At 55.2% G+C, this 12,525-nt stretch overlaps 3 protein-coding genes across 10 annotated transcripts in view; 1 reads left to right on the top strand and 2 right to left on the bottom strand.

Moving 5' to 3' along the window:
- The window catches only part of ARHGEF1 (Rho guanine nucleotide exchange factor 1), a 71,084-nt gene extending 61,971 nt beyond the window's left edge, over positions 1 to 9,113 (top strand). For all 7 annotated transcript variants that reach the window (XM_044274893.1, XM_044274892.1, XM_044274898.1 and 4 more), the window contains 3 exons: positions 30 to 154; positions 426 to 505; positions 6,406 to 9,113. In XM_044274893.1, coding sequence (XP_044130828.1) covers positions 30 to 154; positions 426 to 500 — 200 coding nt within the window. In that variant the 3' untranslated portion in view covers positions 501 to 505; positions 6,406 to 9,113. The remainder of the gene's footprint in view (positions 1 to 29; positions 155 to 425; positions 506 to 6,405) is intronic.
- Positions 2,362 to 4,684, bottom strand: LOC122923980. 2 transcript variants are annotated; one of them, XM_044274901.1, is made up of 2 exons: positions 3,208 to 4,684; positions 2,362 to 3,173 (listed from the first exon to the last, which is right to left on the bottom strand). In XM_044274901.1, the coding sequence occupies exons 1-2, from the start codon at positions 3,861 to 3,863 to the stop codon at positions 2,774 to 2,776; spliced, it is 1,056 nt and encodes a 351-aa protein (XP_044130836.1). In that variant the 5' UTR covers positions 3,864 to 4,684; the 3' UTR covers positions 2,362 to 2,773. The 2 variants fall into 2 exon arrangements, with proteins under 2 accessions (XP_044130836.1, XP_044130835.1); XM_044274900.1 differs by having other exon boundaries at positions 2,362 to 3,241; positions 3,276 to 4,684.
- Positions 9,114 to 11,440: 2,327 nt separating the features above from the next.
- On the bottom strand, positions 11,441 to 12,232 carry LOC122923978 (ETS domain-containing transcription factor ERF-like; the record flags this gene model as incomplete). Its single annotated transcript, XM_044274891.1, is given in 3 exon segments — positions 11,441 to 12,012; positions 12,015 to 12,059; positions 12,062 to 12,232. Coding segments are annotated over 3 exon segments (542 nt in total), but the record flags the coding sequence as incomplete, so codon positions are not given.
- Between the last annotated feature and the right edge of the window lie 293 nt (positions 12,233 to 12,525).

The following is a 12,525-nucleotide window of genomic DNA, read 5'->3' as shown; positions in this document are numbered from 1 at the left end:
TTATTCTGTCTACTGCCGGCTTCTTACAGGGTGTGATTTAGGGCCACGAGACATCGGAGAGTCTCTGTGTGCCCCAATCGTCTTGTCCCAGGAGCAGTCGGAGGAGGTTCGGAGGCGCATCCTTCTACTGGAGCAGAGAGTGCAGCAGCTGAAGGTAAGTGGCGGCCGCTCGGACGCTCGCCTATTATTGGGATTCTGTGGTGTCTCCAGGCCTTCATTCTGACCCGTTCTACAGATGCTGTGTGAACAGGGCCATATCCGATATTCCGCCTCCTGACAGATCCCTTTAATACTCTGTTTTATCGTATGTAATGACTACAGGTTCTGTCCCCGGTGGTGTGACCGCGCTGCGCTGGCCCTTTAACTAGGCCGTCGTCTGGACCCCTGTGCCTGAGCTCCTCACGTCTTTTTCCTTTGCTCCTTAGGTTATAGAGGAGGATTATATCCACCTGCAGAGGACAGTTGCCAAATTTACTGTATCCCAAGGAAGCTTCACATGAGACAGGTAAGCGCCCCATTACGGAGTTCTGGTTGTTTGGGGGGGGTCCTCCGCTCAGGACCCCCATTTATAAGCCAGAGCAGAGAGCAGACACGAGGGGCGCCTCTCCCGCCATTCATTTCAGACAAGTCATTGATCTGAATGGACGCTGTGTAATGCCTCACATCGTCTGTGGGGGCGCTGCAGGGAAATTGAGCGCTGGCCACCAGTTTTCCTACCAGATTTAATGAGATCGCTGGGGGTCCCACAAGCTGATTATTGGAGACCCTGCTAATGAATAATTTCTGGAAGACCCCTTGAAGAACATTTAAATTGCTGCAAACGCAATTCCTAAATATTCAGTGACTACTGAAATCTCCTCCTATAGTATCAGGTGTTGGGGCAGGGGATGCAGGGTCAGACTACACAGGGGCCCAGGATGGAGTGTGAGTGCAGCGTCATACTACACAGGGGCCCGGAAGAGAGTGCAGGGTCAGACTACACAGGGGCCCAGGATGGAGTGTGAGTGCAGCGTCATACTACACAGGGGCCCGGAAGAGAGTGCAGGGTCATACTACACAGGGGCCCGGAAGAGAGTGCAGTCTACACCGGGGCCCAGGATGGAGTGCAGCGTCATACTACACAGGGGCCCAGAAGGGAGTACAGTCTACACCGCGGCCCAGGATGGAGTGCAGCGTCATACTACACAGGGGCCTAGAAGGGAGTGCAGACTACACCGGGGCCAGGAAGGGAGTGTGAGTACAGGGTAATGCTACACAGGGGCACAGGGAGTGAGAGTGCAGGGTAATGCTACACAGGGGCACAGGGAGTGAGGGTGCAGGGTAATGCTACACAGGGGCACAGGGAGTGAGAGTGCAGGGTAATGCTACACAGGGGCACAGGGAGTGAGGGTGCAGGGTAATGCTACACAGGGGCACAGGGAGTGAGGGTGCAGGGTAATGCTACACAGGGGCACAGGGAGTGAGGGTGCAGGGTAATGCTACACAGGGGCACAGGGAGTGTGAGTGCAGGGTAATGCTACACAGGGGCACAGGGAGTGTGAGTGCAGGGTAATGCTACACAGGGGCACAGGGAGTGAGGGTGCAGGGTAATGCTACACAGGGGCACAGGGAGTGTGAGTGCAGGGTAATGCTACACAGGGGCACAGGGAGTGAGGGTGCAGGGTCATACTTCACAGGGGCACAAGGAGTGTGAGTGCAGGGTAATGCTACACAGGGGCACAGGGAGTGTGAGTGTAGGGTCATACTACACAGGGGCACAGGGAGTGTGAGTGCAGGGTCAGACTACACGGGCACAGGGAGTGTGAGTGCAGGGTCATACTTCACAGGGGCACAAGGAGTGTGAGTGCAGGGTCAGACTACACGGGCACAGGGAGTGAGGGTGCAGGGTCATACTACACAGGGGCACAGGGAGTGTGAGTGCAGGGTAATACTACACAGGGGCACAGGGAGTGAGTGCAGGGTCATACTACACAGAGGCACAGGGAGTGTGAGTGCAGGGTCAGACTACACAGGGGCACAGGGAGTGAGAGTGCAGGGTAATGCTACACAGGGGCACAGGGAGTGTGAGTGCAGGGTCATACTACACAGGGGCACAGGGAGTGTGAGTGCAGGGTCATACTACACAGGGGCACAGGGAGTGTGAGTGCAGGGTCATACTACACAGAGGCACAGGGAGTGAGAGTGCAGGGTCATGCTACACAGGGGCACAGGGAGTGAGAGTGCAGGGTCATGCTACACAGGGGCACAGGGAGTGAGAGTGCAGGGTAATGCTACACAGGTGCACAGGGAGTGTGCGTGCAGGGTCATACTACACAGGGGCACAGGGAGTGTGAGTGCAGGGTCAGACTACACAGGGAGTGTGAGTGCAGGGTCATACTACACAGGGGCACAGGGAGTGTGAGTGCAGGGTCATACTACACAGAGGCACAGGGAGTGAGAGTGCAGGGTCATGCTACACAGGGGCACAGGGAGTGAGAGTGCAGGGTCATGCTACACAGGGGCACAGGGAGTGAGAGTGCAGGGTAATGCTACACAGGTGCACAGGGAGTGTGAGTGCAGGGTCATACTACACAGGGGCACAGGGAGTGTGAGTGCAGGGTCAGACTACACAGGGAGTGTGAGTGCAGGGTCATACTACACAGGGGCACAGGGAGTGTGAGTGCAGGGTAATGCTACACAGAGGCACAGGGAGTGAGAGTGCAGGGTAATGCTACACAGGGGCACAGGGAGTGTGAGTGCAGGGTCAGACTACACAGGGAGTGTGAGTGCAGGGTCATACTACACAGAGGCACAGGGAGTGTGAGTGCAGGGTCATACTACACAGAGGCCACTTTTTAGACAGGTTTGTGTTGCAGACACGTGTGGTGAACACTAACCAGCAAAGGCCAAACCTCTCAGTCCCATGTACACAGAAACGGGTGCGGGCGCATATTCTAGAAGAAAATGACGGAACTGCACAACGTGGCCCAAGAGGGACAACTAGTGGTGAGAACATGGAAAGCCGGGGAACAGTAAAGAAGATCACCCGAGGTGCAAGCAAGAGGTCTCCAAACATATCAAAAAGTGTCATCAGCATTGTATGGGTGCATGCTGGGTAAAAATACCTGCCCTCCACCCACTCCTGACCTGTACCCCACCTCCTCCTGGTCTCCACCCTTCTTGGCCTCCAACCCCTCCTGGCCTCCACCCGCTCCTGAGCTGCACCACCTCCTGGCCTCCACCCGCTCCTGAGCTGCACCACCTCCTGGCCTCCACCCGCTCCTGAGCTGCACCACCTCCTGGCCTCCACCCGCTCCTGAGCTGCACCACCTCCTGGCCTCCACCCGCTCCTGAGCTGCACCACCTCCTGGCCTCCACCCGCTCCTGAGCTGCACCACCTCCTGGCCTCCACCCGCTCCTGAGCTGCACCACCTCCTGGCCTCCACCCGCTCCTGAGCTGCACCACCTCCTGGCCTCCACCCGCTCCTGAGCTGCACCACCTCCTGGCCTCCACCCGCTCCTGAGTTGCACCACCTCCTGGCCTCCACCCGCTCCTGAGTTGCACCACCTCCTGGCCTCCACCCGCTCCTGAGCTGCACCACCTCCTGGCCTCCACCCGCTCCTGAGCTGCACCACCTCCTGGCCTCCACCCGCTCCTGAGCTGCACCACCTCCTGGCCTCCACCCGCTCCTGAGCTGCACCACCTCCTGGCCTCCACCCGCTCCTGAGCTGCACCACCTCCTGGCCTCCACCCGCTCCTGAGCTGCACCACCTCCTGGCCTCCACCCCTCTTGACTCCTGGATGAAGCTCTTGAGTCTTGACAAAACTCGTCCTTTGTTTTTGCACCTCGAGTGATCCTCTTTACTGGTGGCCGTCCTTCCATTTTCTCACCACTAGATGTCCCTCTTGTGCCGCATTGTGTGGTTCTGTTTTATTCTTGATTATGCGGCCGCACGTGTTCTCTTATAGTATTTGACACTCTTTGTATGTAGTCTGTAACCATGGAGACACTTGGCCCTGCATGGGAGCTGCATACATAACACTGTATTCGAGTTTTAATCTGAAATATAAGAAGTCATTTTATTCCTAATTCCATGTTGGTGTCCTGAAGGTTTTCCCGCCCCTTTCCAGATGTTGTGTTAGGACACATGTCATAGACGGGGCCTGCGTTATATGAGCTCTGACCCCAGCAACCACTGCAGGGAAAAAGGGTTCTGAGCTGAAAGGGGATTTGTGGTGAGACAATCCCTTATAAGATGCACTTGTGCAATATATGGGGTCGGCTCTCTGCACCCCGCGGCTCTGCTCTCTGCATCCCCGGGGGTCGGCTCTCTACGCCTGTTATTTGGCTCTCTGCGCCGCTTCCCGGGGGTCGGCTCTCTGCGCCTGTTTGGCTCTTTGCGCCGCTCCCCGGGGGTCAGCTCTCTGCGCCTGTTTGGCTCTCTGCGCCGCTCCCCGGGGTTCGGCTCTCTGCGCCTGTTGTTTGGCTCTCTGCGCCGCTCCCCGGGGTTCGGCTCTCTGCGCCTGTTGTTTGGCTCTCTGCGCCGCTTCCCGGGGGTCGGCTCTCTGCGCCTGTTGTTTGGCTCTCTGCGCCGCTTCCCGGGGGTCGGCTCTCTGCGCCTGTTTGGCTCTGTGCGCCGCTCCCCGGGGGTCGGCTCTGTGCGCCGCTCCCCGGGGGTCGGCTCTGTGCGCCGCTCCCCGGGGGTCGGCTCTGTGCGCCGCTCCCCGGGGGTCGGCTCTGTGCGCCGCTCCCCGGGGGTCGGCTCTCTGCACTCCACGCCTCTGCTCTCTGCATCCCCGGGGGGTCGGCTCTCTGCGCTTGTTATTTGGCTCTCTGCGGCGCAGAGAGCCAAACAGGCGCAGAAAGCAGACCCCCGGGGAGCGGCGCAAAGAGCTGACCCCTGGGGAGCGGCGGAGAGAGCCAAACAACAGATGCAGAGAGCCGACCCCCAGGGAGCAGCACACAGAGCCGACCCTCGGGGAGCGGCGCAGAGAGCCAAACAACAGGCGCAGAGAGCCGACCCCCCGGGGATGCAGAGAGCAAAGGCGTGGAGCGCAGAGAGCCGATCCCCGGGGAGCGGCGCAGAGAGCCGACCCCCGGGGGTCTGCTTTCTGCGCCTGTTTGGCTCTGTGTGCCGCTCCCCGAGGGTCAGCTCTGTGTGCCGCTCCCCGGGGGTCGGCTCTGTGTGCCGCTCCCCGGGCGTAGGCTCTGGGTGCCGCTCACCGGGGGTCGGCTCTGTGTGCCGCTCCCCGGGGGTCGGCTCTGTGTGCCGCTCCCCGGGGGTCGGCTCTGTGTGCCGCTCCCCGGGGGTCGGCTCTGTGTGCCGCTCCCCGGGGGTCGGCTCTCTGCGCCGCTCCCCGGGGGTCGGCTCTCTGCATCCCCGGGGGTAAGCTTTCTGCGCCTGTTGTTTGGCTCTCTGCGCCGCTCCCCGAGGGTCTGCTCTGTGTGCCGCTCCCTGGGGGTCGGCTCTCTGCGCCTGTTGTTTGGCCCTCTGCGCCGCTCCCCGAGGGTCTGCTCTGTGTGCCGCTCCCTGGGGGTCGGCTCTCTGCGCCTGTTGTTTGGCTCTCTCCGCCGCTCCCTGGGGGTCGGCTCTCTGCGCCTGTTGTTTGGCCCTCTGCGCCGCTCCCCGAGGGTCTGCTCTGTGTGCCGCTCCCCGGGGGTCGGCTCTCTGCGCCTGTTGTTTGGCTCTCTCCGCCGCTCCCTGGGGGTCGGCTCTCTGCGCCTGTTGTTTGGCCCTCTGCGCCGCTCCCCGAGGGTCTGCTCTGTGTGCCGCTCCCTGGGGGTCGGCTCTCTGCGCCTGTTGTTTGGCTCTCTCCGCCGCTCCCCGGGGGTCGGCTCTCTGCATCCCCGGGGGTCGGCTCTCTGCTCTCTGCATCCCCGGGGGTCGGCTCTCTGCTCTCTGCATCCCCGGGGGTCGGCTCTCTGCTCTCTGCATCCCCGGGGGTCGGCTCTCTGCTCTCTGCATCCCCGGGGTCGGCTCTCTGCTCTCTGCTTCCCCGGGGGTCGGCTCTCTGCTCTCTGCATCCCCGGGGGTCGGCTCTCTGCTCTCTGCATCCCCGGCTCTCTGCTCTCTGCATCCCCGGCTCTCTGCTCTCTGCATCCCCGGGGGTCGGCTCTCTGCATCCCCGGGGGTCGGCTCTCTGCATCCCCGGGGGTCGGCTCTCTGCATCCCCGGGGGTCGGCTCTCTGCATCCCCGGGGGTCGGCTCTCTGCATCCCCGGGGGTCGGCTCTCTGCATCCCCGGGGGTCGGCTCTCTGCATCCCCGGGGTCGGCTCTCTGCATCCCCGGGGGTCGGCTCTCTGCATCCCCGGGGGTCGGCTCTCTGCATCCCCGGGGGTCGGCTCTCTGCATCCCCGGGGGTCGGCTTTCTGCGCTGCGTCCCGGGGGTTGGCTCTCACGTATTTTGTTATTTTTTTCCCTCAGGTCCTGTTTTCCATGGTTAACTGAGCTGCATGCCCTGCCAAGAATGACGGTGACACAACCTCTGAGGTGCCAGGAACAGGACGATTGCCAGGGTGGGAGTTATGGGACTAAATGGACTGCCAGTCATAGGATGTGGGTGGGTGGGAGCCCTGCTGAAATTGAGGGGACCTGGTTTTATCCCTCTTGGACGACACAAGTGCCTTATAGCTTTTATACTTTTCTGTTTTTTCAGGGATGGGGGGGGGTGAAGTGCGTATTCAGTCTGCTTTTTTTAAATATATATTTCAGATAGAAATTCTTATCATAGCTGTACAGTAACGTCATCCCGTCTGCTTATTAGAGAGACTGGGGTTTTTTTTTTGCTCTTTTTTTTTTTTTTTCCACATTAATAAAGTTTATATAAAATAATAATAAAAAGCACAAAAAAAAGTGAACCCTTCAGCTCCATAAGGAGGTTGGGGTTCCCCTGTAACGTGGATGCCTGGATAGGAATGGAGAACAAAGTGTGGAGGGGTTTAGGGTTCAAGGGCGATGATATGACACTGTGGTACTATTGAGATACGGGCAGGTTAGATACAGTTAGATACAGCTGTGGGCTCCGACATGTGGGTCTCCAGCTGGGAGTTGTAGTTTTGCAATAGCTGAAGAGCCACAGGGTGGAGATGGGTCATTGTTGGGCAGGATCAGGAGGTCTCACTGGATAATCGCCTCCATTAGACCCGGTCTACGCAGCATTCCCATGCCTTGCGGTTGTTCAGAAGTCTCTGTAGTCGTAGTCGGCCCTTTATGCTTCCTGTAGAGATTTTTCTCAGCTGTTACGGGTCAGAGGAATAAGGGTCTATGAACTGGGGAAAGGATGAAGTATTTAAAGGGGTTAAACTGAAAAAGGATCTGCATTTTATTGCGGGAACAGCGCCTCTTGTGTCCATGGGCTGTATAGGGTATTGCGGCCTTCAAGTGAAAGGGACTGAGCTGCAGTACCAGACATAGCCTATAGGACAAGGGAGGCGCCCTTTCTGGAATACAATGCAGATCCCTTTTTTTTTTTTGTCATGACGCTGATGGCGTTAAAGGTGTGAAATGTACGTGTTCTAAACAGACGGTCTACATACGTGTTCTTTTGATGGTTGTAGTATTAAATATAGAAAAGTTCCCATTGTAATCCAGGCACCCAGTTACTGATGACTTGCAACTTCTGCTACAGACCTATCACTGCTCACATTGGAGGAGGTGACTTAAGGAAGTTCTCCAGCTAAATATAATTCATAGAAATCTGATTACTAAGGCCCATCGATATGGAGACCGTCATGGTGTGACTGCTGCCAGGCTCCTCCTCCTATACTGATTACTAAGGCCCATCGATATGGAGACCGTCATGGTGTGACCGCCGCCAGGCTCCTCCTCCTATACTGATTACTAAGGCCCATCGATGTGGAGACCATCGTGGTGTGACCGCTGCCAGATGGCTCCTCCTATACTGATTACTAAGGCCCATCGATATGGAGACCGTCATGGTGTGACTGCTGCCAGGCTCCTCCTCCTATACTGATTACTAAGGCCCATCGATATGGAGACCGTCATAGTGTGACTGCTGCCAGATGGCTCCTCCTATACTGATTACTAAGGCCCATCGATATGGAGACCATCGTGGTGTGACCGCCACCAGATGGCTCCTCCTATACTGATTACTAAGGCCCATCGATATGGAGACTGTTGTGGTGTGACCGCTGCCAGGCGGCTCCTCCTATACTGATTACGAAGGCCCATCGATATGGAGACCATCGTGGTGTGACCGCTGCCAGGCGGCTCCTCCTATACTGATTACTAAGGCCCATCGATATGGAGACCATCGTGGTGTGACTGCTGCCAGGCTCCTCCACCTATACTGATTACTAAGGCCCATCGATATGGAGACCATCGTGGTGTGACTGCTGCCAGATGGCTCCTACTCTGCTGCCACCACTGGCACAGTCCAGCTTTGAGTTGAACATCGGAGTCATTTAGACCAGGCTGGTTGCTATGGATAAATAGCCTAGCAACCACAGTTCCTGTAATTGTATTGTCGGGCACATCCCTAGCATCTCAGGTGGATTCAGAAGATGTAAGGAGGCCTGCACGTGTTCACACCAGACCTTTTCTACTTCATGGTGACCTTTGGTTGTGAGATGTTCACCAAAAGGGTCTGTCACACCACCGTAATGTTTCTGTATGGGGGGGAGGTCATGTGCTACGGGCACAAGAACATACTGGAAATCATTGCAGGGGAGATGGTGCATTAAGCCTCAGCGACATTAGGAACCATATATTTAGGCCTTGAACCTTCTGGCCGCCCCCCCAGCTGTGCCGGGTTATACCCGGAGTACCCCCACCATAGCTGGCGAGCTGCGGAATGTCGACCTCTGCTCTAGAGGAACTGCACACAGGTGTTACGGGCGGGTGTTATATATATATATATATGTTCTGGGGTTCAGCCCGCTGTGGCCGATCTTCCGTTTGGGTATTTAAGCCTCATTCCTCGATATATTTATATATTTGTGAAGCTTTGGGGATTTTGGGTTTATATTGGTAGGTTTGTGAATTTCGAGAGGGACAGTCTCCCTCCCCCATAAAATGCTTGCTTCATCTCTATGCCAAAGAAAATGTTTTTGCAAAAAGTTGTAATTTACAAAAATGTCACCAAAAAAATAAAATGTATTTTTTTTGTGTCAGTTTGGCGTGTGCGGCGATTGTTCCATTCAGCAGCGGACGGACAACTGGTTTGTTTCTGATTTTCTTTATTGCTTCGCTTTGGGATTTCTCCGGCTCATTCATTTTACTCACAGATACAAAAAAAAAAAAGTCTGCAATTTTTTTTTTTTTACGTCCCTCGTCTCCCCCTCCATAATGTTACCACATACATCAGGACAGAACACTGGATGGGGGTGGGAATACACACATCATAAACTGGACATGGTACACATGTGAGACTGGGGATACTGGTGGTGCACCCGACAGAAAATAACCTACGTTCTGGGGCCAAAAGTGCCCTGTAGGGACCCCAACCTCTCCAGCACCAGTTGTATAGAGGTTCCCCATAGCAACCAATCAGATTCCAGCTTTCATCTTCAAAATGACCTCTTCAAAATGAGAGCTGGGATCTGATTGGTTGCTTTGGGCAACTGCCTTCCCCTCGCCGTTCTACCCAGGACTCCACTGAAATCGGTAGTGTTCGGAGTGTGGGCCCCTTCCTCCGGGGCCCCTGCAGATATTTTTTGAGGCATATCTATATGATCTAACAGGGAATTTCATTTTCTGGATCCCCCCTTTAGTAAATGGCAGAAACTTATAGAAAAACTAGCGGCTCATAGCAACCGTTGCAACGTGACTTAACAACGGTGTGGTTGCCCCTAGCAACCAATCACTTTACTGCCGCCCATATTCTAAACTGGATGCAAAATGTGGGGAATTCATTGGTTGCTATGGGTCAAGTAGCTGTCTGTTGCATAGCAACCAGTCATACATGAACCTGTTGCTATGGATCCCGATGCGCCCCAGGACCTTAGACCGTACATGTTCACGTTACACAACAAAACCATTTCGGAGACTTGTCTGCAGCTCGTTGGTGACCACCAATAAGTGGCGTAGCAACATATGTCGCCATGTGCCCTCCCCAAAAAGCTGGACTAGACGAAATATGGACACGTTGCCCATAGCAACCAATCCGATGTCTTATATTGTAACCTAAACGGTGGAATCTGATTGGCTGGTGAGAGGTAGAGCTTCTTCTCGGGTCAACAAAACGTCCAACTGTTGCCCTTGGAAACAGCAGCTTAGCTCCACCCCCTAAGAGCGACCACAATGCACTGCTCTCTGGTAACCAGAAGAATTGGGATTGCAGCTCTGGAAGTGACCGGAGACTGAAGATATCATGTCATTCAATATACATGCAAGAAAAAAGTCTAAGTATTTGCATCGTTGCTAAAGGCATATTAAAGGGGGTCTCCGGAACCAACACGATGACCCATCGCTGAGACGTGACCAAGGGTGTTTTTAAAAGGTGCCACCGGTCGGAGGGCGTTTTAAAAGGTAAAGTTTATTTTTTAAATTAAAACTCTAAAGCACTGCTGCGCGCCCGGACATTTCACATCCCCCCCCCCCCTTCCCCCCCCCAACCGAAGCAGAACCATGAAAGCGACCGGGACTGATACAAATATTCTGCTCTTCCATTTCGGGTTTTTATTTCCATTTTCCAGACCTCTGCTTGCTGTCCCTGAATGGAAGCCACGAATATCACAACACAGTCCTGTGGGAACTAGAGGGGCGCGTTTATGGCGTTTCATATTCCAGTCTAAAAAGAAGAAATCTAATCTGAGAGAATTGGGTCAAATGGATTTAAAGGCGCCCATCCCGTAATAACTCTGCTGCGTCCCCAGGAACTAATTTATACCCTTAATGCCGGCACACCGACCTCAGGAAAACTGCTCGCTTCCCCTCCATGATCTCACTATCGCCAGGGATGACCCAAGACGCCCCGAGGCTCCTGTGTTCCCATCCCTCGTCCGGACGGGCATCATTCTGCCAAATATTATATTGCAAGCTGTTCTCATAATTTGATGTTATTCCGGAGATCCCCTTTAACAGAGATTTCATTTTAGCCGTCAATTACAAGCAATGGCCACTGGGCGGCGCTGCTCCCCTGTGTACAATCTGCTGCCTGAACTTGTGTAACCTGCTTCGGGGTGAGATTTATTTTCAGGTCATTGCTGAGAAGAGGAAACGTGTTATCAGAACCCGGGGTTCACCTGCGCCCCAGGTCTACAGAACCCAAAGAACTTCATAGAAAAATAGACACTTGGACCCTTCTCCTAAACCCAACAGGGGGAAGCTGTTCTGCAGCACCCTGGCACGAAAGAAGGACTGCTTCATCCCGGAGTGATGACCTTCCGCGGTGGTGTGACGATCTGCACCGGTGACCTGGGGCCAGGATATGGATGCATGTGCACACCTGCTGTCGGATGGCGGCTTTTTTCTTGGTCGATGGTGGGATGGAAAGGATCTGTGAGGTCAGAGGACAGTGGCCTCCAACCGGTGTTACAAAACTACAACTCCCAGCATGCCCTGACAGCCAAATGAATGAACTAAGGTCTTGCTACCACTGTATAACGCTTACATTTTCTGCTGTTTCGGGAGGAAGGGCTTGGCGCAGCACGCGGTTTACCCCCATATATCCGTATAGTTATATATATTTATATATATATTTAGTGTACATTTAGATATAGTTTCTGTATAATGACCGGCGGGTCTAGCTGAGCGGAGCCGCCGGCTTTTCTTGGGAAATCTTGGTGGTTGCTCCTTTGGGTCGCTCATCCTCTGTCTTGCCCCTTCTAACCGAGGTTCCCGGGCACGGCGGGCTGTACCCGCACCCCTCTGCCTCTGAACTGCAGTCGCTCACGTCTGTAATTTCCAGGTCCGAGTCAGATTCTGGTTCTGGTTTCCCTTCGGCCTGCTCGGCTCTGTCTCTTCTCACCGCCCCGGTGCCGCCCAGTTCTCCGCTTCCTCTCAGGGGCAGCAGCGGGTGAGAATTCAGGCTGGCACACAGCCTTTGTGGTATACTGGGTATGAGGTTGCTGACCTGTCCATGGAGTCCCCCGGAAGCAGGGAGACAGGAGGGGGAGCTGGGAGAGGGAGCTGGGGTAAAACTGGGGCGGGTACAGGGAGGGGGGCAACTTGGAGCCAGTTAAAGGGAAAGTGCCAGAAAGGTATGGGTTAAAGCCCCAGGTGTAGTCAGGAAATGGGCTGTTTCGGTTGTAGGGGGGCAACATGGCTGGAGGCTTGTTGTACGCAGAACCTGTAAGAAAGTGGAGAAAGAAGTCAGATAGACGGTAACCAATAACACCACAATTCTCCGTACAGATCCCAGTGACCCCTAAAGATCCTTAAAGGGGTGTGCCATGACAAGCACATACCCCCTGTGTCTGATCGGGGGGGATTCAAGAACGAAGGCTGCTGGAGGAAGCCGAGTACAACTGCTCACTGATCTCCCTGAATGGAGCAGTGTGCTTTCTATTCACATGACCGGCAGGGGCCCCAGCAATTGGCCCCGGCAGATCAGACCTGCCATTCACCTTGCAGGATAAAAAC

This window comes from Bufo gargarizans, unplaced genomic scaffold, assembly GCF_014858855.1.
Source record: "Bufo gargarizans isolate SCDJY-AF-19 unplaced genomic scaffold, ASM1485885v1 original_scaffold_2115_pilon, whole genome shotgun sequence".
NCBI lineage: Eukaryota > Metazoa > Chordata > Amphibia > Anura > Bufonidae > Bufo > Bufo gargarizans.
Note: the sequence above shows the minus strand (reverse complement) of the source record. Positions and strands in the feature narration are given on the sequence as shown.